Source organism: Poeciliopsis prolifica, unplaced genomic scaffold, assembly GCF_027474105.1.
Source record: "Poeciliopsis prolifica strain line A6 unplaced genomic scaffold, Auburn_PproV2 SCAFFOLD032, whole genome shotgun sequence".
Taxonomy (NCBI): domain Eukaryota; kingdom Metazoa; phylum Chordata; class Actinopteri; order Cyprinodontiformes; family Poeciliidae; genus Poeciliopsis; species Poeciliopsis prolifica.
The window spans coordinates 3,840,045-3,862,500 of NW_026562407.1; the positions used below are offsets into that span (position 1 = coordinate 3,840,045).

The 22,456-nt window shown below is 39.1% G+C and overlaps 3 protein-coding genes across 4 annotated transcripts in view; 2 read left to right on the forward strand and 1 right to left on the reverse strand.

Moving 5' to 3' along the window:
• Positions 1 to 893: 893 nt before the first annotated feature.
• sepsecs (Sep (O-phosphoserine) tRNA:Sec (selenocysteine) tRNA synthase) lies at positions 894 to 11,451 on the forward strand. 2 transcript variants are annotated; one of them, XM_055051100.1, is made up of 12 exons: positions 894 to 1,240; positions 1,987 to 2,105; positions 2,173 to 2,327; positions 2,800 to 2,918; positions 3,151 to 3,309; positions 3,496 to 3,649; positions 3,763 to 3,865; positions 4,524 to 4,653; positions 5,560 to 5,651; positions 9,644 to 9,737; positions 9,875 to 9,965; positions 11,064 to 11,451. In XM_055051100.1, the coding sequence occupies exons 2-12, from the start codon at positions 1,992 to 1,994 to the stop codon at positions 11,308 to 11,310; spliced, it is 1,458 nt and encodes a 485-aa protein (XP_054907075.1). In that variant the 5' UTR covers positions 894 to 1,240; positions 1,987 to 1,991; the 3' UTR covers positions 11,311 to 11,451. The 2 variants fall into 2 exon arrangements, with proteins under 2 accessions (XP_054907075.1, XP_054907074.1); XM_055051099.1 differs by having other exon boundaries at positions 1,990 to 2,105.
• A 2,729-nt stretch (positions 11,452 to 14,180) lies between these two features.
• lgi2a (leucine-rich repeat LGI family, member 2a) lies at positions 14,181 to 20,860 on the forward strand. Its single transcript, XM_055051096.1, has 8 exons — positions 14,181 to 14,562; positions 14,753 to 14,824; positions 16,075 to 16,146; positions 16,828 to 16,899; positions 16,990 to 17,061; positions 17,146 to 17,315; positions 17,413 to 17,577; positions 18,569 to 20,860. The coding sequence occupies exons 1-8, from the start codon at positions 14,195 to 14,197 to the stop codon at positions 19,384 to 19,386; spliced, it is 1,809 nt and encodes a 602-aa protein (XP_054907071.1). The 5' UTR covers positions 14,181 to 14,194; the 3' UTR covers positions 19,387 to 20,860.
• Positions 20,861 to 21,581: 721 nt separating this feature from the next.
• Positions 21,582 to 22,456, reverse strand: part of LOC129373245 (serine/threonine-protein kinase/endoribonuclease IRE1) — a 5,904-nt gene continuing 5,029 nt past the window's right edge. Inside the window, exon 6 of the mRNA XM_055051089.1 lies at positions 21,582 to 22,456. This exon is cut by the window's right edge and continues 436 nt beyond it. The gene's annotated coding sequence lies outside the window, so the exon portion shown is untranslated.

Here is a 22,456-nt window from a genome sequence, read left to right on the forward strand (position 1 = left end):
ATATATATTTTTTTTTAACTGGATGTGTGAATACTGAAATATCCAGAGATAGCATGTTAAATGTTAACCTGAAAAAGAACAGAGCGGTTGCATCTTTGGAAGAGTTGCCAAGAGAATGTTCTTCTCTCTAAATTTAACATGGCTGCACAACTTTTGCAAAGTTGCATCTGAATGAACAACAATCTAATTTGTACTTTTTTTCGGAAATTAGATCAGTTTGGTCATACTTTCCAGAGCAATGAAAAACCAAGTTGATTTGTACAGGACATTTTAGTAACAGGGCACATAACAGAAAAACAAACAAACAAACAATAAAACAACAAACAAGCAACAGTGGCAAAATAAAGCAAAGTGATGAAAAGTTCAATAATTGACTGCAATTTATAATGCTTCAGTTACTATTAATTGAAGGACTGAATCAGTGTTTCAACACAGACAACCAAATGCTCTCAGTGTTGAAACACTGATGATTTGGGCTTGTTTTACAAGCGTCTTGGAGCCTCTGAGTCTACTAAGTCCCTTGTATAACCAAGGTATTCGAAAATAATATAAGGCAGCCTGACAGCTAACTCTCAAATAGCCCAGTCTATATCCAGATTTCAAATCTGACATGCTGTCAAGACCTTCAGACTAATAAAAATGTTCTTATGTTGTTTCATCATAGGATTTAGATAGTTTTTACCATGACTTGCAACTGTCCCATCACTGTTCTGTGAATGTATTTTTTATTTATTTTTGTTTAATTGCAACGTTTTCATTACAAATAATGAGTCAAAATACGAATCTATTTCTAATCTATTTTTTAAGTAAAAATGTGAAAATAAAATACTATTTTAAAGTCGCAATTAAAGTCTCTCTCCTTTTCTGCTCTGGCAGACAAACTTTGATCACGTGATCTGCGCGCTGACGTCATGTGACAGCCTGTCGCAGTTCAGCGCTCTGCTTTTTCAACCTTTATCCGCCACGGTACAAAGTTACACATGTTCCTCTGCTGCATGAGGTTGTGAGGAGGTTTGTTTCACATCGCGGTTTGTTTGAAGACGGTTTTTAGGAAGAAGAAGCGATAAGGCCATTGTTCAGAGTGACCAAAGTGAGGATTCACGGGGGGAGACGTTAGCTTAGCAAACACCGGCTGTTAGCCCCGCTGCTGACCCAAACATGAGGCAGCCGCCTGCAAAACTGTAACCAGCAGTCTGACGCCTCTGCTCAGGATATGCTTGATCTGCATGCACAACTGCGGGTAAGTTGCTCAATACAATAGAGATACATACGGGGAAGCTGCGTGTGTTATCTTGAAATGCTATTTGAAGCAGAAAACGTGGAAGATTTGCAATTATTTTTCTGCGAAATCTAAAGAGTGTTGTGTTCAGTGTAATTTGAAAGCAGTAGGATATGCGTGTGAACACCAGTTTCCATCTGACTCAGATTCTCAGTTGGATTTGCACAACATTGTTTATTCGGTGCTGGTTCATTTTACTGCCATAATCTTTCAGGATTTTTCTGTTTTTGGGGTTTTTATTTTTTAGTGGTGCACTGCCTTATTGGCGATTTCCTTAATTTTGGGAGATTGGTGATCGCTGATACTTGCATGTCAAGGTCTAAAAACCAACCACTGCCCTCTTCTGCTCTCATCAGAGAGGTTTGACTGACAGGCCCATCCACCAGGTCATGTCTGCAACCTTACACAGACAGCAATAGTCACCACGTTGTTGCCTACTCGGCAACATTTCGGACAAAAAAAATTGGCGTTGGCCAGCATTTTAATTGACAGATCAGGCTTTTTAAAGATCAGTGATCAGCGATTGTCCAGAAAACTGCAATCAGTGAATGCAAGTGAATGTAGATGTAAAGACGAAGGTCAGTGATTTCTTTTAAGTATGTAGGAAATGTTTTATTAGAGAAAACATCAGTTTTGTGCGTCATACGAAATACAAAAGAAAACCAAGATATAAAATGGGAGAGACTGATGTCAGGTCATGTGTTCAGCAGGGATGAACAGCGAAAACATCACCCTCTGCGAGAAAACCGTCTCGTCTTCCTACATCCGCCAGGGCTCTCAGGCTCGCCGTGGCCACGAACAGCTCATCAGACATTTACTGGACCAGGTTGGGTTCGATACATTTGCTTTGCTTTGGTGCAGAGGTATCGTCTTCTCACGTTGTGCTTTTACAGGGTAAGTGCCCGGAGGAAGGATGGAGCGAAAGCACTGTAGAGCTCTTCCTAAACGAGCTGGCCGTGATGGACAGCAACAACTTCCTGGGCAACTGCGGTGTCGGAGAGAGGGAGGGCCGCGTGGCGTCCAGCCTGGTGGCGAGGAGACATTACAGGTTCAGATCGCTTTCGTAACTGACCAAACGTTCATCTTGAGAATGATTGTTGTGGATACTTTGGAAGATGTGAGGTGAAAATGATTTTGAGTACAGTTTTTCCTGCTCATTTTCATTACTGATAGAACAGTAATGAAAAATCCTGCAGTTCTCAGCTCATTCTATAAAGCCAGGACATAGAATATCCTTGGGTGAGGAGTGTAAAGACCTAGCTGTCTCAAATCAGTCCTGCCTAGGTTACCGCATGTGTATTTTGATGTTAATTTAATGTTTTTCTGATCCCTGACAGAAAATATTTCTAAATAAATACCCAGATCTTACTATTCTTCAGATCTGATGCCTCTTGACTTTTTTTTTTTTGTATATTTATATGTATGTTCATAGTGCTAAAAAGTCTGACTCCAGAACAGAGCAGCACCTCTGCAACAGGATAAGTTTTAGTGAATTTAACCGCCACTGCTGTTTTGTTTAGGCTGATCCATGGCATTGGTCGGTCGGGTGACATCGCTGCCGTTCAGCCCAAAGCTGCAGGATCCAGTCTGCTCAACAAGCTCACAAACTCTGTTGTTCTGGACATCTTGAAGATTTCAGGTGAGAACGCTGCAGGTTCGTTGAAAAATGTCAGCCTGCGAGGTAAAACATAAAAAAAAAAAAAAAAGTTCAATTAAAAATGTTGCATAGACTACCGATAATGTTTTTTCTAGCCTTATAAATACATTTAAATGGTTTTACCATGAACACTTTTGCTCTTACCATGAAACTCCAGAATGTAACAAAGTCTAAAAGTGTCTGGTTTGTAAAGTCTCGTCTTGCTCTATTCCAGGTGTTCGCAGTGTGGCAAGCTGCTTTGTTGTTCCCATGGCAACAGGAATGAGCCTGACCCTGTGCTTCCTGACCCTCCGTCACCGCAGACCCAAGGCCCGCTACATCATCTGGCCTCGCATCGACCAGAAGTCATGTTTCAAATCCATGATCACAGCAGGTCAGCGTTCAAAATCCACGGCATCCTGACCTCCTTTTAATGAATGAGTCCTTTTGAAAAGTTCCTATTTACTTTACAGAGTATCTTTGATTTCGGTTTCCCCTCGTTATTTTTAAACGCTGCTTCTGCTCCATGTTTATCTTAGGACAGAGTTCCTTTCTAATGACAGATGGCTCCTGTTTTCAGGATTTGAACCCATAGTTGTGGAGAATGTCTTGGAGGGGGACGAGCTGCGAACGGACCTAGAAGCGGTTCAACGCAAGATCGATGACCTTGGAGCAGAAAACATCCTGTGCGTTCATTCGACAACGTCTTGCTTCGCTCCACGGGTCCCCGACAGGTTAATGAAAGATTTCACCATTCTGTCAAACTTCTGCAGCATTTCAGTTCTTTTCAGAGTTTGGATCAAGAAAGCGCTGCTTGTTTATGTTTTTGTCTCGTTCTGTCTTCCAGGCTTGAAGAACTGGCCATTATGTGTGCCAAACATGACATCCCTCACATTGTTAACAATGCGTACGGAGTGCAGTCGTCCAAATGCATGCATCTTATCCAGCAGGTAACAGCAGCTAAGACTTGACTGGAATAAAGCAGTTGGTAGTTTAAATACATTTGCATGAATCTCATTCTCCCTGGTGCAGTCACACTGGAGTTCCTGCTTCTTCCAGTTCACTATAGACTGGAGCCTTACTGTCTCCTGTATTGAGCCTCATCATCTTAATCAAATTATCTTCACCTCAAGATGCTATCTCTAGTCAGATGGCTGGAAATCTGATGGAGATACAAATGCACATCAAAATAATTTTTAAATTAGTAAAGCAAAACTTCAGGCTTTTTGGAAATTTAAAGATTATTCTTAAAAGGTCAAAGAAGCCGGTGATGCACATGAATTCTACAAATCCTGCTATGAAGAGCAGAGCAGTCCAGTATTCAGGCAGAGTTATGTCAGGAGTTAGTGGTTACAGAAAGTGTGTAGTTGGGATGTGAAGTATTATATATTTTAATCTGTATGTGTAATCCATAATTTTTTATACAGAATGTTTGTTGTGTCATTGTGCATTCCAAAAAAAACCAAACCCTCAACTCCATGATTAAAAGCCCAAATCTTTTAGGTTAATTTATATGTTTATGTAAACATCTGAGCTCTTTGAGCTCCACCGTTTCTAATTAGAAAGATGCATTGTTTTTGTGTCCTAAATGTCTCCTGTTTTGAACAGGGGGCTCGTGTGGGAAGAATCGATGCCTTTGTTCAGAGCTTGGACAAGAACTTCATGGTTCCAGTAGGTGGAGCCATAATCGCAGGTTTTGATGAGTCGTTTGTGCAGGAGATAAGCAAGATGTACCCAGGTGAGCAACGAACCAATCATATCTGAATCAGAACGGCCTTACAGAACCAGCTGATAAAAGAGTATTTATTTTAGAAGTGTTGTCTTTAAAAAGATGAGACTTTTCCCTTTCCTTGTTATTACTCAAATTTACAGATACATGCTCTAGTTTTTTGATAAAACCAACTTTCACGTGAAATTTAGTTTTTTATTTTTTTTCTTCTGCTCTCAAATTTCCTATCCTTGAAATCTTTCTTTTCAGGCTGGTAATATGTGGGTTCTTTTTCATCCAAACTGAAGGAGTTTCTATAAGGCAATAAAAATCAACTTCTCTGACTCTTTTGACGAAACCTAATTTTTTTTTTTCTTTTTGACATATTTCTTTGTTCTCTACACACTGGGTCAGATCTGTAATACTCTGGTCAGGTGAACATCCATAGTTCTATCTTCTGTCACTAATGATATGTATAACACGGCACATTTTGCTGTTGTCAAAAAAAAAAATTTTTCAAGCTGAGCAAGCTAATGTTAGCATCTTTACTTAGTTTCTGTAGGATTTGTTGATATTACAGGATACAGTGGGAAGGGTGGCAAAATCAATATTTGATAAAAAATACCAGTACTTGTGTTCAGTCGGAGACTGATACCAAGTATTTTATAATCACTTGATTAGTATTGATCCGTTACATGGTTATGAATAAAATCACTTGTTCAGATTTTTAATTCGACATTTTGAACATTATGCTTTTTGTTTATACATTTGACAACTAAAATATGAAATAAAGAAGTCAGCTGAAACAAAAGACTTTTTCCTTTTTAGTATCTGGCATGCCAGTCATGAATCTAAACTGATTATGGAAAGATTTTGTTTGTTTTCCAGTTTGTTTTTAACTGCCCCACAAATCTCCTTTGGTGTTCCTACATCCAGGTAGAGCGTCGGCTTCACCTTCCCTCGATGTCCTCATTACCCTTCTCACTCTGGGATCCAACGGCTACAAGAGGTACCTATCGGAGAGAAAGGTGAGAACAGACACTGACCTTTCTAAAGCTAAAAATAGCATGGCTTCTTCTTGTGTCAGGGTGGGATTTCTGCTTAGTATTTTCAGCAACAGTGCCTTGCTTTTTTACGTTTTACCATGTTAAAACCACAAACCTTTGTGTCATTTAAATTGTACGTGACAGGCCAAGGCAAAATGTCCTTCTGAAGATAAAAATCTGAAAAGTGGGACATGTGCAACCAACTTATCTCATAAGGAATTAACCTTTTAAATAGTCATTGTGTGTAATTTCATCTCAGTCTAAATCCAGCCTCAGACTTTTCTTGAGGAAAATTAGTGAACAAACATCCTATATCCCATTTCATCCCTTGTCCTGAAGCTCGGTTTCCAATGGTTATGGTGGTTTTTAGTGTACTGAAATAGTGTACTGACTAAATACTGTTTGTGTTCAAGACCAAACACTGTAGGAGGAAAAAAATGAACCTGGTCAAAGGTCATGATAAATGGAGATAAATACAGAACAATCCTGGAAACAGACCAGCTGGAGCATACAGCCAGAGCTACAATAGAAGGGCTTCGATCAGGGATTCCCAAGCCCAGTCCTCGAGATCTGCTTTTGGATGTTCCAACACACCTGAATTAAATGCCTGAAATCCCTCATTAGCATGTTAGCTCGCTCAATAGGGACCTGGTAAAGACGTATTCATTTGATTCAGGTGTGCTGGAATAGAGATTCATCTAAGCTTTGCAGGATAGTAGCTTTCAAGGACTGGACTTGGGCACCTCTGGCTCAAAGCATATTCATGTGTTAGAATGGGCCTGTCAAAATCCAGACCAAGATCCAAGACTCTGGTGGAGAAACATGAACTTTGATTATTTGATGTCCTTATCACCTGACAAAGGTGGACATATTTTACAAAGCAGAACAAACTAAATATTAATTCTTAGATGTGCGAAGCTGGAAGAAGTATGTTGTTTTAAATGCAGTATAAAATGGCTTTTATAAAGTGTTGATTTAGTGGGGCTAAGTACAAGGGCATGCCACACTTATCAGAATTTGTTTTACACAATTTTTGTAATAGATTTAGAAATTCTTTGATTACTTCACCAATTAAAATATATTTAAGTTTGCAGTTGTAAGATGACAAAATACGAAAAGGTTCAAGGTTTGTGAATTCTTCTGCTGATGTAAATGAAATGGTAATTTGTATCAAATGAATTGGATGTTTTGTTGCCTTTTACCTAAAATGGCTGCTTCAGCCTGTAGAAGGTGAGCCCAATTCCAGCTGTAAAGCTGCATGTAGCTTTGGCCATCACTCTGACTGAAAGTGGGGACTCTGCTCTTGAGCAAGCACTTTGCTTTGTAGAGGGAGGGTTGTGCTGTAGAGAGATAAAATTGATCCAGAACTTTTTGAGTTACTCACAATGCAGCATTCCCCCTCTTCAGACCGTAGGCACTGCAGCATTCCCACTCCTCCACATTGCTGTGAATGTGCTGAACAAAATCTGCCTCCCTTCAAGCTCGCATATTACAACAACAGATCCGGTTAAAATGGGAATTTTGACATCGTTCTGAAGGAATATTCTTTGAAACAAATTGCAGACTACGCGATGTGTTCAAATCCTCCCAGCCCCCAAGAAAAAAAATCACACCGAGGAGACCGTCACGACTCAGTGATTTCGGATTACATTTATATGAAACCTGCATTTGTAGTAGAAATGTACTGTTATGGTTAAAAAACTGGACTTATATGAGATCATGTATCCTAACACAATTAAAAACCTCATTCATCTTTATTTTATTTTACCTTAAATTAATCACACTGCATTAGAAATTAGAATAATTTAGTTAACAAAAATGTCAATGTCAGACAATCTTCTTAAGTACAGTATATATTAAAGGTTTCCATAAACTCATTATGACAAGCTCATCACTTTTTTTTTTAAATCTTTTTTTTTAAATGATTTATTTAAAGTCTCTTTGTTGTGGTGGAATAAGTATATACCATACAAAGTCAGTTGCAAACAATAAATTGCTTGAATATGTTGTGGATAATATAATAAAGTAATGCATACAGTTGAAACCAGAAATGTACGAAGGGGAAATGAAAAGACCGTTTTATTTTTCACTGTCTGCAGTAAAATCAGACCAAATGTGTTTTTGGTCAGTCAGAATTACCAAAGTTATTTCTATTTACTAAATGTCACAATAATGGAAAAAACAATATGTCAGATTTAAATGCTAATCACTCCAATATAAGAAGTTTGCATATAATTATCATTGTCTCTTTAAACAGAAAGGAAAAACTGAGGTGATGATGACATCATGACCTCATTTGTTATTCCTGCTTGTTTGTAGTTTTAAGTTTGCTTTATTATTTTCACATAAGTTGACATTTATGCTCAAGGCTGTGGATGTTTTTCTACTCCTGTGTCTACAGGAGTGGATTTGGAGGATTTTTAATAAAAGAGAGAAACCATATTGTAAAACTATATTTAAAACCTTTGTTGTCCAGAAGGAAATGGTAAATATGTGCATATTTAAGGGAAAATTTGTAATCTAATTAGTGGGGTGCAATGTTGAGACTAAACTTCAGAGAATATCAAAATTCTGAACAGGAAGTACTTTTATTTTGATATTTTTAGCCGCTTTTTCCATGTAAAAAAAAAAAAAGTAATTTGCATTTGTTTTATTCTGAAACAATACAAAGTTATTTATGATGGTTTTCAGTTGTAGAACAGTTTGTTTGTTTTAGTCATTCTAAAGATTTTCTTGCAAATGAAAGTGTACAGTTTGGTGCTGTTTTAGTTTTTGCATCAATAAAATTCAAGTCTAAGTCATCTCAATATTTCCCATTGGTGCATTTTTAGTTAAAATGGCTTTTGTTTTTTTGCCTTCTTTTTAATTATGGTCAGGTTTTACAAAATACATTATAAAATTCTAAGTTATTTGATGCTTTGTTGTTCATCTGACTTTTCATTTGCTTAATTAGTGCAAACCATTTAATCTTTTTAAATTACTTTCTAAAACACAAGGCCTGAAAATCGAATCTTAACTGGCCTGTCGTATGACCCAGCAGCATTAAGACCCATTGATTTCTCCCGCTCTACCATAATGCATAATTAATGTCCAAAATAGGTTTTTCCATCGTGTCTGCATATCCTAGAGAGTTCCTCGCATCTCTCCAGAGGGAGAGACAAGCTTTAAATAATTCAGACGTTCAATCTTTTGAGGTTCACTTAAAGCCGCGTGTGGCACTGGTTGAGCAAATGTCCGCAGCACGGTTAAGAGGCCGGCGTGTTGTTTTTTTACGGAGGATCTTTTTGACACAAACACTGAGAAGACTGTCTGGGCAGCCATAGCCAGCTGCGTCCCTCCTCCTCTGCCCTGGGAAAATAAAGTTGCTCTTTGTCCCTGTGGAACAAGGGACACATGGGGACCCTTGATGTGGTTGAAGAACTGTTTGTGTTTGACTCTTGAAGGAGAAAACACTCCGATTCAGCAGACACACGCCTGCGGTTGCAGACAACCCGCCCTTTTAGAGCTTCAGCAGAGATTCCGATGCTAGCAGAAGAAGAAAAAAAAAAGAAACGGTGCCCCGTTGTTGTGCAGGTTTGGCTCTCGTAACATCTGTGCGCTGAACCCATTCGGCCTGATTCAGTCCTTCAGGAGAAGCTTCACGCTAAACACTCTGTCAGCATCTTTTAAACATGCTCGGTTTAAAAGCATGCTTTCTTCCTGTCCTGCTCCTCTAATTAATCCCGGAGGTGGAAGTATGAGGAAAACAAAGATCTTGCCAGGAGGAGACAGGCGGTGGACGCTTTGGCTTCAGTGAAACCGAAAGGGGGGAAAAAAGCAGAAAAAACACAGGCTTATTTCAGACACGAATTTAGCCCGTTGCTACTAAATTTGCTGAATTATCGAAAACAAAAACAAAACTCCAAAGCCTTCTGCTGTTTAAATAAAGCCATGGTTGTTGCTTTATATAGCTTCCTGAATGTTTCCCACTGTAGGAGATTTATTCCTTCCTGGCCGAGGAGCTGAAGAGTCTTGCTTCTGCACACGGGGAGAGATTGCTTCACACCCCACATAATCCCATATCTCTGGGTGAGCTCAAACTGCTGATCACGAACCAGCATGCCGTCTCCTCGCTGTCGTCTCTTGCTGCAGAATTTATGTTTCTACCCTTTCCGGTTCACCCTTTGTGTGTGTGTTGGGTGTGGCACCTCTGTCCCCTCCGTCAGCCATGTCTCTAGATGGTCTCCAGGCCTCCAGCAACCAGGCGGTGACTCAGCTCGGCTCCATGCTGTTCACCCGACAGGTGTCAGGAGCGAGGTATGAAAACATTCTCACCACTTTATCTATTTTTTTTTTTTTTGGCACTACACCCACAAACTTTGATGAAATTCAGGGTATTTAATCTGACAGAGGTTTTTGTATTCAGATCCCCTTTCCTCTGATACTCCTAAATAAAATCCACTGCGACCTTTTGTCTTCAGATTTGTCTAATTAGTAAGTAGTCGGCATGCGTGTAGCTTAATCTCGATATAAATGCAGCTCTTCTGTGAAGGCCTTTGAGGTTTGTTGGTGAACATTAGTGAAAGAAACTACAGCATCAAAACCAATATTTTGGTTTTGATGTAGTTTTGAATATATCCACAAAGTGATTCGTAAAAAAAACCCCACTTAAGTCCCACAAAAATTCTGCTTTTAATTGGTCTACACATTAATACATTTATGTTTAAAGCTGTAAGGTGACAAACTGGGAGAAAACGGGGGAGTGAAAAGCAAGATACTGTGGAGATTTGTAACACAGAAGTCTGAATTTCTAAATGAATTCAGGATGAGCCAAACGAATGAGGACACTGCCCTGTAGACGCCGCTGATCGGGGTAAATGGATGAGCTGGAACTACTTTAGATGATTAGACGGGCCATTCTATCAGAGCCAGCGCCTAATTTAATGGACCCTTCCTGCTTAAAGTGGAAAGATGTCTGGGAAAGAAAGCATCAACAAAAACACTTCTTGGGAATGTTTACCCATGTCAGAGACGGCGGCCTTGTCTGACCTTGAATAACACGTTACAGTCGCAGAAATGATCGAAGTAGATTCTCCGAATCGATACTTTGAGGGGAAGCTTCTCTGTTCCTTAGCAGAGTTTAGTTTAGAAGATGAGACAAAGGGGTTGAAAGTAGCCTTTGCACTATTACAATAATTAAATGTGTGGTACAGCATTTAATGATTGGTCTTGCTGGTCTTGCATAGCAAATACAAGACCAGCTTGTATTTGCTCATTTATTGCTAGGAAACGCAATCTTTTGGCAAAGTAACGCAAAGGAAAACAATTTCGCCCACAACCTCTAGTGGGCTCCATGCATTCCTACTTTTTGTAAAAGATTTGATCATGTATTTGCTCTTCCGTCCTCGTTTCCAGAGTGATACCGCTGGGTAAGGAGCAGACGATTAGCGGTCACACCTTTCGTGGATTCATGTCGCACTCTGAGTCGTACCGCTGCCCGTACCTCAACGCTGCCTCGGCCGTGGGCATCACCCGAAGCGACGTGACGCTGTGCATGAAGAGGCTGGACAAATGTCTGAAAGCTCTGAAGAAACATGGGCAAACGGCGAGCAGCTGCTCCAGAGAACCTCAGGCCGATCAGGATGCGCCTGATGAAGAATGACTGAGCAGAGGAAGCTACCAAACCTCTTATCTCGTTTGATGCTTTAAGAGACTGGCACGTTTTTGAATGTTTGCTTAAAAAAATCAGAAGATTGATCGTTTCTACAGATTTTATTTATAATTAAAGCTGTTTGCACAGTGACGTCTGAGTCGGTCCCTGTCTCGGATTAAAAAATAAATAAATAAATTTGCGATGCGTTGTGTGGTGTCTTCTGCAGCGAGCTGTAACGTGATCTGAATGCTGCTGTGCTGTTAACTCCATCTGAAGCCTGTTCAGTGGATTAGCCCCCTCTATTTTTAGCCTCGGTAAGAGCTAATCAATGACAGGGGCCCAATCAGAGATCAGCCCTTTGTTTACAGAGGGAAACCTTCAATTTACATCTAAAGAGATCAAGACGTCTTCTGGACCTCAGAGAGTTTTCTTCTCCGATTGAATTTCTGCATCTGGGCTTCATCTTCTGCTGCTCACAAAGGCCAATCACAGGAGATCTTTGCTTTAAAGCAAGAATAAGTCAAAGACCAGCCTCGACTCCATGTGTACTCCCAGATGTTTTCCCACCTGCGCGCTCAGAAATGCGTGTGCAAGCAGAGGCAGCTGCAGAACAACCCCCACCCAGCAGCCTGTGAAAGTGGGCTGGACTCGGGACGGTTATGCTGTCGTATCAGCACATTTCCACACTTCCCAGCTGTACTGAAACATGAACAAAATATAGTGGAAAAACACTGCACAGTGACAGCAGGCTGGTACAATGCAGCAGCCTGAAGAGGGGCTGGAAAAGTTGGGCGGTTGTAGGGGAATCTATTTTAATGTGCTCAGTGGTGCTGCTCTTCAGCATGAAGGAAGAAAAAAAAAGGTGCTTTACCTCTGTTGCCGATATTGTAGCACTGCAGCAGAGCTTGATAGAGCATGTAAGTAATCAATTTGAGATGCACCGCAAATGTGGCCCTGCTTTGATTCCCCGACAAAGGTGAAGCCTGGGGAAGGAGCTCCTCCTTTGGCTACACCTCACAATCAGAGCTCCAACCATCCTCTGGACGTTGCAACATGACAAATTGCTCCTCGGTGTTTACTTTTAGAACCTGCCAGGAGTTCACTGATGATTTACTGCACCATCATCAGAGGTTTCTAAAGAAAAAAAAAAGAAATTGCCAAATAATCTGTTATTTTGCAAAACTGTCCATCACTGACATTTTCTTGCAGACATATTTATGTATATTTGTGCATTTAGGAAAATTTTAATATAAAAAAGCTCAAAATTTGCCAGTCATTTTAGAAAGTTTCTTGTGCAGATTCATTACATATAGCATGGCATGTTCTTGACCTATATTTCTTGTAATTCTTTTGATTGTAGCTTTACAGGTTAATTGCTACACAGCCAATCTGATGACTTGACATATGCCCAGAAGACAGACAATGACACAAAAGCTCATTGCTAAAGAAACTGGTTGTTGAATATGTTTGCTGTATCCAAACATATTCATATAAAGTTAAATGGCAGGAAAAGCTGCACCAGTAACAAGGATAACTGCAGCCTTGAGAGAATTATTAAGCAACATCCATTCAATAATTTGAGGTTGTTGAGGCTGTACTAACAACCTGTTCACATGTGACATTATCTGGTCAACGCAAATGTGTAGCGGCTCTCAGAAACAGCAGCCGCCCAACCAAGTATTTGTTCAGTGAATCACTGGAAAGATGAATCTCCAAGCATCATAATTTGGTTCACACACTCCATGTTTACATTTGTGAAGACAAATGCAGATGAGCTATTTGTCTTTACGCTTTATATCCCTTTTTCCATACTTTATGTAAATTGACGACTCCCTTCATGTTTTGCTTTAAATCAGGATGTTCTGTGTTTACGGTGTATTTTCTGCTGTTTCTCATATAGCCGTACATGATGAGATTTTGTGTAGGTCTAACCTCTGCGTTATGATGAGTAATTGTTCTTTCGTGAGCATCGCCTGCTCTGGGGTCTTCTCTTCTCTTCTCTTCTCTTCTCTTTTCTTCTCCTCTTCTCTTCTCTTCTCTTCTCTTCTCTTCTCTTCTCTTCTCCTCTTCTCTTCTCTTCTCTTCTCTTCTCTTCTCTTCTCCTCTTCTCTTCTCTTTTCTTCTCCTCTTCTCTTCTCTTCTCTTCTCTGCTCTTCTCTTCTCTTCTCTGCTCTTCTCTTCTCTTCTCTGCTCTTCTCTGCTCTTCTCTTCTCTACTCTTCTCTTCTCTGCTCTGCTCTGCTCTGCTCTTGTGTGTTTGCAGGTGCTCCAACTGTGTGTGTGTGTGTGTATGTTGTTTTGCTTGTGTGTGTGTGGGTGTGTGCAGTCAGAGCAAACGATGCATGGATCGACGTCGAGGCGCTGTCCGTGGTGCTGCAACGGTCAGCGATCCAGTCCTGCAGCTGCCACGGTTCTGTACTGGCCAAACATTTCACTAATTAACCCAAAAAAAAAAAAAAAATCCAATAAACATAATTAATGTGCCATTATGTTATAATACATATATATCCAAATTACTTCTAGAATTAAGGTTAAAAGACAAACATATATATATATATATATATATATATATATATATATATATATATATATATATATATATATATATATATATATATATATATATATATATATATATATAGCTGGTCTTTTAACCTTGATTCTGGAAGTAATTTGGATGAATTCGATTATAACATAACATAAAATCCTACACAGAACCCACGTCTTTCTGACACTGACGGTGTTCTGTAGTTGTGGTACATGTGGTTGTTTAACCAACAGTTATAGGTGTGGAGTGCCCTCCTCTCCCTCCGCCTCTGAATAAATAATGAAAGCGAACGGAGAGGGGAAACTGCAGCTGATCTGCTGATGTCAGGCAGCCAGTGCAGCATTTCATGGTGCAGGGTGGAAACGCGCGCTGCCATCTGCCACGATCTCGAGCTTCTTCCTGCAGCCATCCACCTCATCCACCACTGCAGGGGGAAAAAAACTGTTTATTTTTTTTCTTAATTAAAAAAAAATTTATAAAACAAGAACAGCAAAAAAAAAAAAAAAACTTCCCACATGCGAGCCCGACAGGAAAGATGCCGCCAGCTCTCAGGATTTGGGCTCTGCTGTGTGTGTCGCTGTGCAGCCTGTGCCAGCCGGCTCTTCTGAAAAAGGCTTTCCGATGCCCTTCAACATGCAGCTGCTCCAAGGAGTCCATCATATGCGTCGGCTCCTCCAACATCCCGCGGATTGCCCCCAACGAGATCACTTCACTGTAAGTAAAACACTATGCTTATATTTAAAAGACACTAATAGTGATTCCCACGCGCCGTGTCCGCGCGGGACGCTCTGTATGCGCTATACATTCCTTAATTAAAAAAAGAAATCGAGTAATACCGTGCAAGCTTATGTCACTAACGATTTTAATCGATCAAAGAAATCTATCTTGTGCTTGTTTCATCCAGGAGTATCGTCAATGGGACTTTCTCTGACGTCAGAGAGGCGATGTTTGCCCACATGCCCACCCTCCAGCTACTGTAAGAACACCTTCCCTCCCTGTAATAACTCTCAGATTGCGTTCAGCCTTCCACTCAACTGTTCGTTGTGACACATGCAGCGTACAGTAAGGACGCGTCGCGGCATTACGCATAAATGACGCACAGGTTCTGTTGCCACCTGCGTCCCCCTGCGTGTCCAGTAACCCGCGTCTCACTTCAAGCCAGCTCCTGTGATCTCGTTGTAAGGTTTTCCAGCAAGAGAAGCTTTCAGAGTGTGGAAATGAATAATGGAAACCCTCCTGTGTGCATTTAGCGCGGCCCCCATTTCTACGAGGCGCTTTCAAGGGCCCATTAATCTCAGTTGTTGCTCAACTGCAGCGACAGCTTGAATGTCAGCACAAACAGAGAAGAAGCAGATGCACGTTTCCCCAGACTGATGCAGTTTCAGGTGGAAGTTTAGGTAAAGTCATCACTATTCTGCCTCGATGTTTAGTCACTCTTCCTGGCAGATTTTGTAGAGTTTATTCAAACTCAAATTCTTTATTATTATTTTTTTAAATTAAATTCTCATTTGGGGTGAGGTTATTCCATAAAGCTCATGTTAGCCTACTTTAACAATTATAAATCAAGTTTTAATGTGAGTTTGGCATCATTGTCTTGTTAATACACCCAGTTGTGTCCATGTTTTACCTTTTAATCAAGGGCAAATAAACCAACTTAGAGGCAATCTTCATTCTTCATTCCCTTCAGTTTCTGCACCACTAGCAGCAAAGTAGACTCACAGCATGATACTGCCATCACCGTGTTTGACAGTTGGTGGTGGGTAAAGAATTTCAATTGACAAAATGTACGGTGTAGCAAAACGTCTCCTAAAAGTTTTTTTATTGCAAAAATATTACTCAAGTTAATGTAACTGTGTGAATGTAGCTAGTTACTGCCCGCCTCTGATGGTGACACATCCAAACAATTTGTATTTTAATACGAGTGGGGAGAACTCACAATCTCTGTTTCTGTGGTTGTTTAGCATCGGCTTCAAATCTATTGAGTAGTGGATTTTAAAGGGCCCAAATGCAGATAGTTTTGCTCAGACTATGATTCTGAGCAAAACTGTATGTGTTTAATCTTAAAGGACACGTCTTATTGCAACTGTCCACAAAAAGGGCTGTGTTTGATTCATCTCCTGAATTCATATGTATTTTCATAATAAGAAGCGCTGGAACATTGGGTTGGTTCAGATTTGATCATATGTGTTCTTTAATCTGTTCTATCCTGTCTAATATCAATTGCAGACTTTTGAATTCAAACTCCCTAACGACTGTAAGAGATGATGCCTTCTCAGGCCTTCCTCATCTGGAGTACCTGTGAGTTGTTGCGTTGTTAAATTTTTTGGTTCATTAAAAAAAAAAGAGCAAACATGTTGGCAACTTATTACATAATTATATATTTTTATCTTTTTGGACTACCGATATGCCTTAAAATATAAAACATAAAATTATATTTTGATATCAATCAAAAAAGCAGCACAAATGGTAACTTTGGAGGAGCTGCAGATCTCCACAGCTCAGCTGGGAGAATTTGACAACAAGGCAATGATTAATTGTGCATTCCCCATGTCTAGTCGCTATCAGAGTATAGCAAGAAAGAAGTCATTATTGAAAGAAAGCCATTACAAGTATCAGTTTGTTGCCTTCCTGAAATAATAGTCCAAGTCATTTTTTGCCCAAAGTGATTTTGGTAAAAAAATAAAGAAGAAAAAGGCCAATATTTTAGGAGGGTGACAATTTGTAGATTGCCACAAATCATGCAGGGGACAGAAATTTTTTTTTAAGAAAGTCAGATGAGACTAAAACTGAACCGTTTTACCGATATGCAAAATATGATTTGTTGTGACTGTCAGATCTTTTTGTTTTGTAGAAAAATGTAAAATTGGGAATCATTTTCCATCCTACTAGCTTTGATCTGTCACTTCAACAAAATACATGTCTAATAATCTCAAACCATAATCACTGCAACTCATATTTTTGTTCATGATTAATCCACAGGTTCATTGAGAGCAACAAGCTGGAGACTACGTCTAAATATGCCTTCAGAGGACTCAGGGACTTGACTCACTTGTATGTCCCACAGTTGATTGAAACCCTTTTGTGTTTTTACATTTTCTCCTTGCATATCCTGCATGTTCACTCACTGGCAATGTTTTTCAGGTCTCTGGCAAACAACAACATTAAATTCTTACCCAGGGACGTTTTCATTGACCTGGACTCGCTGATAGAGCTGTAAGTTCACTTCCAGGTTTGTGAAAATGCTCTTCTTTGTTGGAGTTTTCTCCTGCAATCATCCGCACTGGTTCTGCTCTGCAGGGACTTGCGAGGCAACGCCTTTGAGTGCGACTGCAGGGCCAAATGGCTCATGATGTGGCTGAAGAGCACCAACGCCACGGTGTCGGATGTCGTGTGTGCCGGACCGGACGACATGAAGGGCAAGCGCCTCAATGACATGAACAGCCTGCACAATGAGTGCATATCGACGGGTGAGTGCCGCCTGAGTCAGCTTCCCTGCTGACGTCGGTGCTGGTCGGATCCGCACTCTCGGAAAAAAATTCTCCTCATGATTTCACCTTTCTGCAGATTTTGTCCTTCATCAGTCCGTGGCCTCTGAGTCTCTGTCAGTTGATACGTTCAGCTTCAAGAATGATGTCTATGTGACTATTGCTGCTCCCAGCTCAGACAGCTGTATGGTTTTACAGTGGGACCACATCGAGATGAACTTCAGGACGTATGATAACATCACAGGTGAGGAAATTCCTTCACCCTGCATCTTTTAATATGGGATTCTGTTGAAACACCATCAGAAGTTGATGTCTTACTTGCAGTAGATGGATCTTTTGCATGTTTTGTTCTCAGAAAGTTTCACACAGGAAGATTATAAGTGGGGCATCTCTTTCCATGTTGCTTTCCAAACATATTTACCTCCCATTTCTCAAATTACAGCCACAAGCATTTGTGTGTTTTATTGGGGTTGTATGTGACAGGCCAACAACATGTAATGCAGAATTACTTGGTAGAAGAATAATGACACAAGGTTTTCAAGATCTTTATTCTGAAGTTTTTTTAGCATGTCACTACCAGAATAGTACAAGCTCAGTCAGCTGAGGTGTAACTGTGAATATCAATTTTTGAGCCTTGCCTCAGTTTCTCGGGGGTATCGGGTTAAAAGGGCTGAATACAAATATAAGTTTATTTATGAATAAAGTTGAAACCATGTTTAATTTTTTTTCCTCTTCACAGTTATACATTTCTCTGTACTGGTCGATCAATGTAAGATCCTGATGAGATACTTTGTAGTTTGTGTTTGATGGATATGAGCAGTTATCTCAAATTCCAGTGCAAATCCTTTCATGTTTTCAGCAGAAATAAAGGCATCTCATGCAAATGTGACAACAGTTTTAAGGTTCTGGTGCATTGTGGGATGCGGTAGAGTAATCTTTGTAAACTATCAGGTCCACTTTAGCTAATTTTGAATTTTAAAAGTTTGTTACAAGTAAACTGATTCATCAACTCATTTGGACTAAAGTAAACAAACTACATGTGTGAAAATGCTCTTAGCTAAGCCATTAGCTCCAGCTTAAGCATCAAATAAGCATCAATCAAAACAAAGGAGGATAGCTTTGAGGGGTAGCTACTGCATGTCGAGTAGTGTAAGTTAAACCATCATTTTAAGAAAATGTCTCACTAATGCCTCGGTTGAGTTTAAAAGTTGTGTTTTTCCTGTGTTCCTCTGTAGGTCAGTCCATTGTTGGTTGCAAGACAGTGATCATCCAGGAAGAAGTTTATGTCATTGTGGCTCAGCTGTTTGGTGGTTCCCACATTTACAAGTTTGATGATGACCAAAGCAGGTTCAACAAGTTCCAGGATACCGAAGTGTCCAAGATCTCCAAACCCAATGACATTGAGGCCTTTCAGATCGGAGCAGACTGGTTCTTTGTCATCGCAGACAGCTCCAAAGCAGGCTTGTCAACCCTCTACAAGTGGAACGATAATGGATTTTACTCATACCAGTCCCTGCACGAGTGGTTCCGTGACACAGACGCAGAGTTCCTCAACCTAGATGGGAAGGCTCACCTAATCTTGGCAAGTCGCTCGCAGGTTCCAGTCATCTACCAGTGGAGCCGTAGCAACCAGAAGTTCATCCTGCAGGGTGACATCCCCAACATGGAGGACGTGGTAGCTGTGAAACACTTCCGGATCAAAGAGGAGCTCTATCTTTCCATGACCCGCTACATCGGTGACTCCAAGGTCCTAAAGTGGGGACCCAAACAGTTTTCAGAGATCCAGGCTGTTCCGTCCCGAGGTTCCATGATCCTGCAACCATTTACATTCAAGGACCGCCACTACCTGGCTCTGGGAAGTGACTATACGTTCTCGCAAATCTACCTGTGGGACGATGAGAAGAAAATCTTTGACCGCTTCAAGGAAGTGTACATCCAAGCACCGCGCTCATTCACCGTGGTCTCCACTGACCGCAGGGACTTTATATTTTCATCGAGCTTCAAGGGAAACACACAGATCTTTGAACACGTCATTATTGACTTGACCTTGTGAGGGGCTGCGGCTTATTGTCTCTCCTATGATCAAATGTCTTCCATTCAAAAGATATATGAATAAAACAAAGGAAAAAGACTTGAAGAAATGGGTAAATTCCAATAGATACATCATCATAACTCATAATAAAGCTTGGTGAGGTATTGACTTGTTCTAAAGACGCCCTTCTGGATTCACCCAAAGCTAAAATGACCTAAAAACTTTTTCTTTCGCTCTTATTTTTGCCAACTGAGGACACAGTAGATATGTTTGCCTCTTTCTTCAGGCCTTCATATATTTTGCTGTCCTTTCAGAGAAGACCTAAAGTGCTCTGATGGGCTAACAGTGCCTCCTCCTGGCCGTGATGGAGTATTTCACCTTTTTTTCCTTACAGGGAATGTCTCAAAAGCACAAACCTTTAACTATCATAGCTGAAATCTTAGAATGTAGCTGAATAGTAGAAATGTTACTGTAGGTGCTATTGATTGTACACAGCAATTTACTACTAATAAAAAAAAATTAGTAAATGGCTGTTTCGGGAGCTAATATTCAGTTTAGGATCTACAGTACAGTCCAAAAGTTTGGACACACCTTTTCATTCAATGAGTTTCCTTTATTTTCATGACTATTGACATTGTAGATTCACACTGAAGGCATCAAACTATGAATTAACACAAGTGGAAATGTGTACTGAAAAAAAAGTGTTAAACAACTGAAAATGCGCCTTATATTGTAGTTTCTTCAAAGTAACAACCTTTTGCTGTGATTACTGCTTTTGCACACACTCTGCATTCTCATGATGAGCTTCAAGAGGTCGTCACCTGAAATGGTTTTCAGGTGTGCCCCGTCAGGTTAGTAAGTGGCTGTCTTGCCTTATAAATAGTCATGAAAATAAAGGAAACCCACTGAATGAGAAGGTTGTGTCCAAACTTTTAATCTGTACTATATCTGATTCTGCTTCAGATTAATTTACTTGTAAAAAAAAGAGTTCTCCAGGGTTTGTGTGCTGATCAGGTAAATTGAGCATATTTTCAATTCTAAAAGTAAAAAAAAAGGTTTTTTGGTTTGTATGGTAAGATTTTTTTGAACCATCTGAAAGAAAAAAAATGTGTGTAAATATGTCCAGTGAAACTAAGAGTTTTTCTTGTTTTTTGTTTTATTTTTCTTTCTTAAAAATTAATATTGACTCCTTACCAGGTGTATATATAATCAGGACTCCAATGCCACTACCTGTTCTTAAGAGTTATTTGCACTTACTAACAAAAATCAGTTGATTCAGCCTGCAAGAGCATGACATTTAAAAAGTCAACTTATTTTTAGACAAACCTGACAAAGACTTCAAATGCTTTTAATAAGATGAATGGCATTGCAAGTAACTAAAAAAATGATGCAAGCTGTTATTCTTTAGTGAGATCTAGTTTGAAACTTACTGAATGTTTCTGTTAAAAACTGCTGTACATTGAATAATGAAATAAAAGTGAAAAGATATTGTAAAGATGTGTGGAAAAAATATTTCCTATCAGCTTATGGTCTCTTAAAGGTGAATTATTATACTTAATAAAAAGTAAAAAAATAGGCATAAAATGGCATTTCAGTTGTTTAAAGCCTCTTAGTGCAGTAAGACTCACCAGCAAGCTTCATACTTGAAGTGGTTATAAGACCCAAATCCAGACATTAGAATGATTAAATAAGTTTAAAACAAAACAAAATTCAGTTCTTGATTTTATTAAGGGTATCTGAGTAAACGGGGTTAGTCACTTTATTGTAAATTATTGTTTCCGGAAGTAAAATATTCAGTACAGTTCATGCAGTTGAAACCAAAAGTTTACATACACATTTTTTCTCACTACTTCTAAACTACTAAATTTCTCTTTAAAAATTTTGAATTATCAAAATTCTTTTGATAAGAAAACTTTGTGAAAACTTGTTTTAGATTATTTCTATCTCTTTTGGCATTTAGCAAGTAGAAATATTTTTCATAATCCTAACTGATCTAAAACAGGAGAAGTTTAATCTAATTCAACTTCAGATGGTGGAAAAAGTTTTTTATGCAGTTTATGTAAACTGGTTTCAACTGGATCTCATTTCACCTCAGATAAATTTACCTGAATGGAGAGTTTGTTTCGTCTTTAGAGTAAGTGTTGATCAGGCAAAATCTATATACATTTTTCCAGTCAAAAAAGGAGGATGCATCATAAATGACGAGAACAAAAAGATAATTTTCAAGAAAAAAGCATAATTTATTGTCATTGTCCAAGAGCAAAATACTAAACAGCTATAGATAATTCATAATAATAAAAAAGCTAAAATACTGAAAACACTTTGATGTTGAACAGTAAACCAACCCAGTGAAGGCAAAGTGAAAGATCTAAATGAAACTAAAATACACAATCAAAAATGGCAAAACTCAAAACTTGTGGCTGTTTTAGAAAAAACAGAGCCAAAAGTGTTTATGGTAAAGCTTATTTGAAAACTTATCACATAAGGCAAACAATGGCATATATATAAAAAAAAAAAGGAGAGAAACACTTTTTAAAAGCATCCAACATTTTTGGAACATTGTTTTTTTTTTTTTTTTTAAAACAAAACTGTTAAACATACAAGTTTAGGAACCTACAATCAATACAAGGTAATACAAGAGAATCCCTTAAAAATATATATTCAAATAAGGTTCCTTTATTTTTCTAATTTTCTATATGCAGACTCATGATGAAAATAAAAATAGAGAAAATAGACTAAATCCAATAAAGTAGATGAGATATTTTAGTTAGCATTGCATTGAAAATATATAACTTGTGAAATCACAAACATTTCTGCATTCTGAAGAAATCAAATAATGAGAAGTAAATGTTGATGCCCAGATAAACAACATGACGTATAAAACATAATAATCTTTGGTTTTAACATATCTCATTTCTGGACAGTAATGATATAATAATGAAGGCTTTATCAAGCTCATGTGGAAAGAAGAAAGGCATGAATTAAAAATCAGCAACAGACAAGTCTGAAGTACAGATCGAGATGACACTGGCAATCACCATATATAAAGTCCTCACAGATGCATAAAAACATTTAGTCTATTATTTAAGAA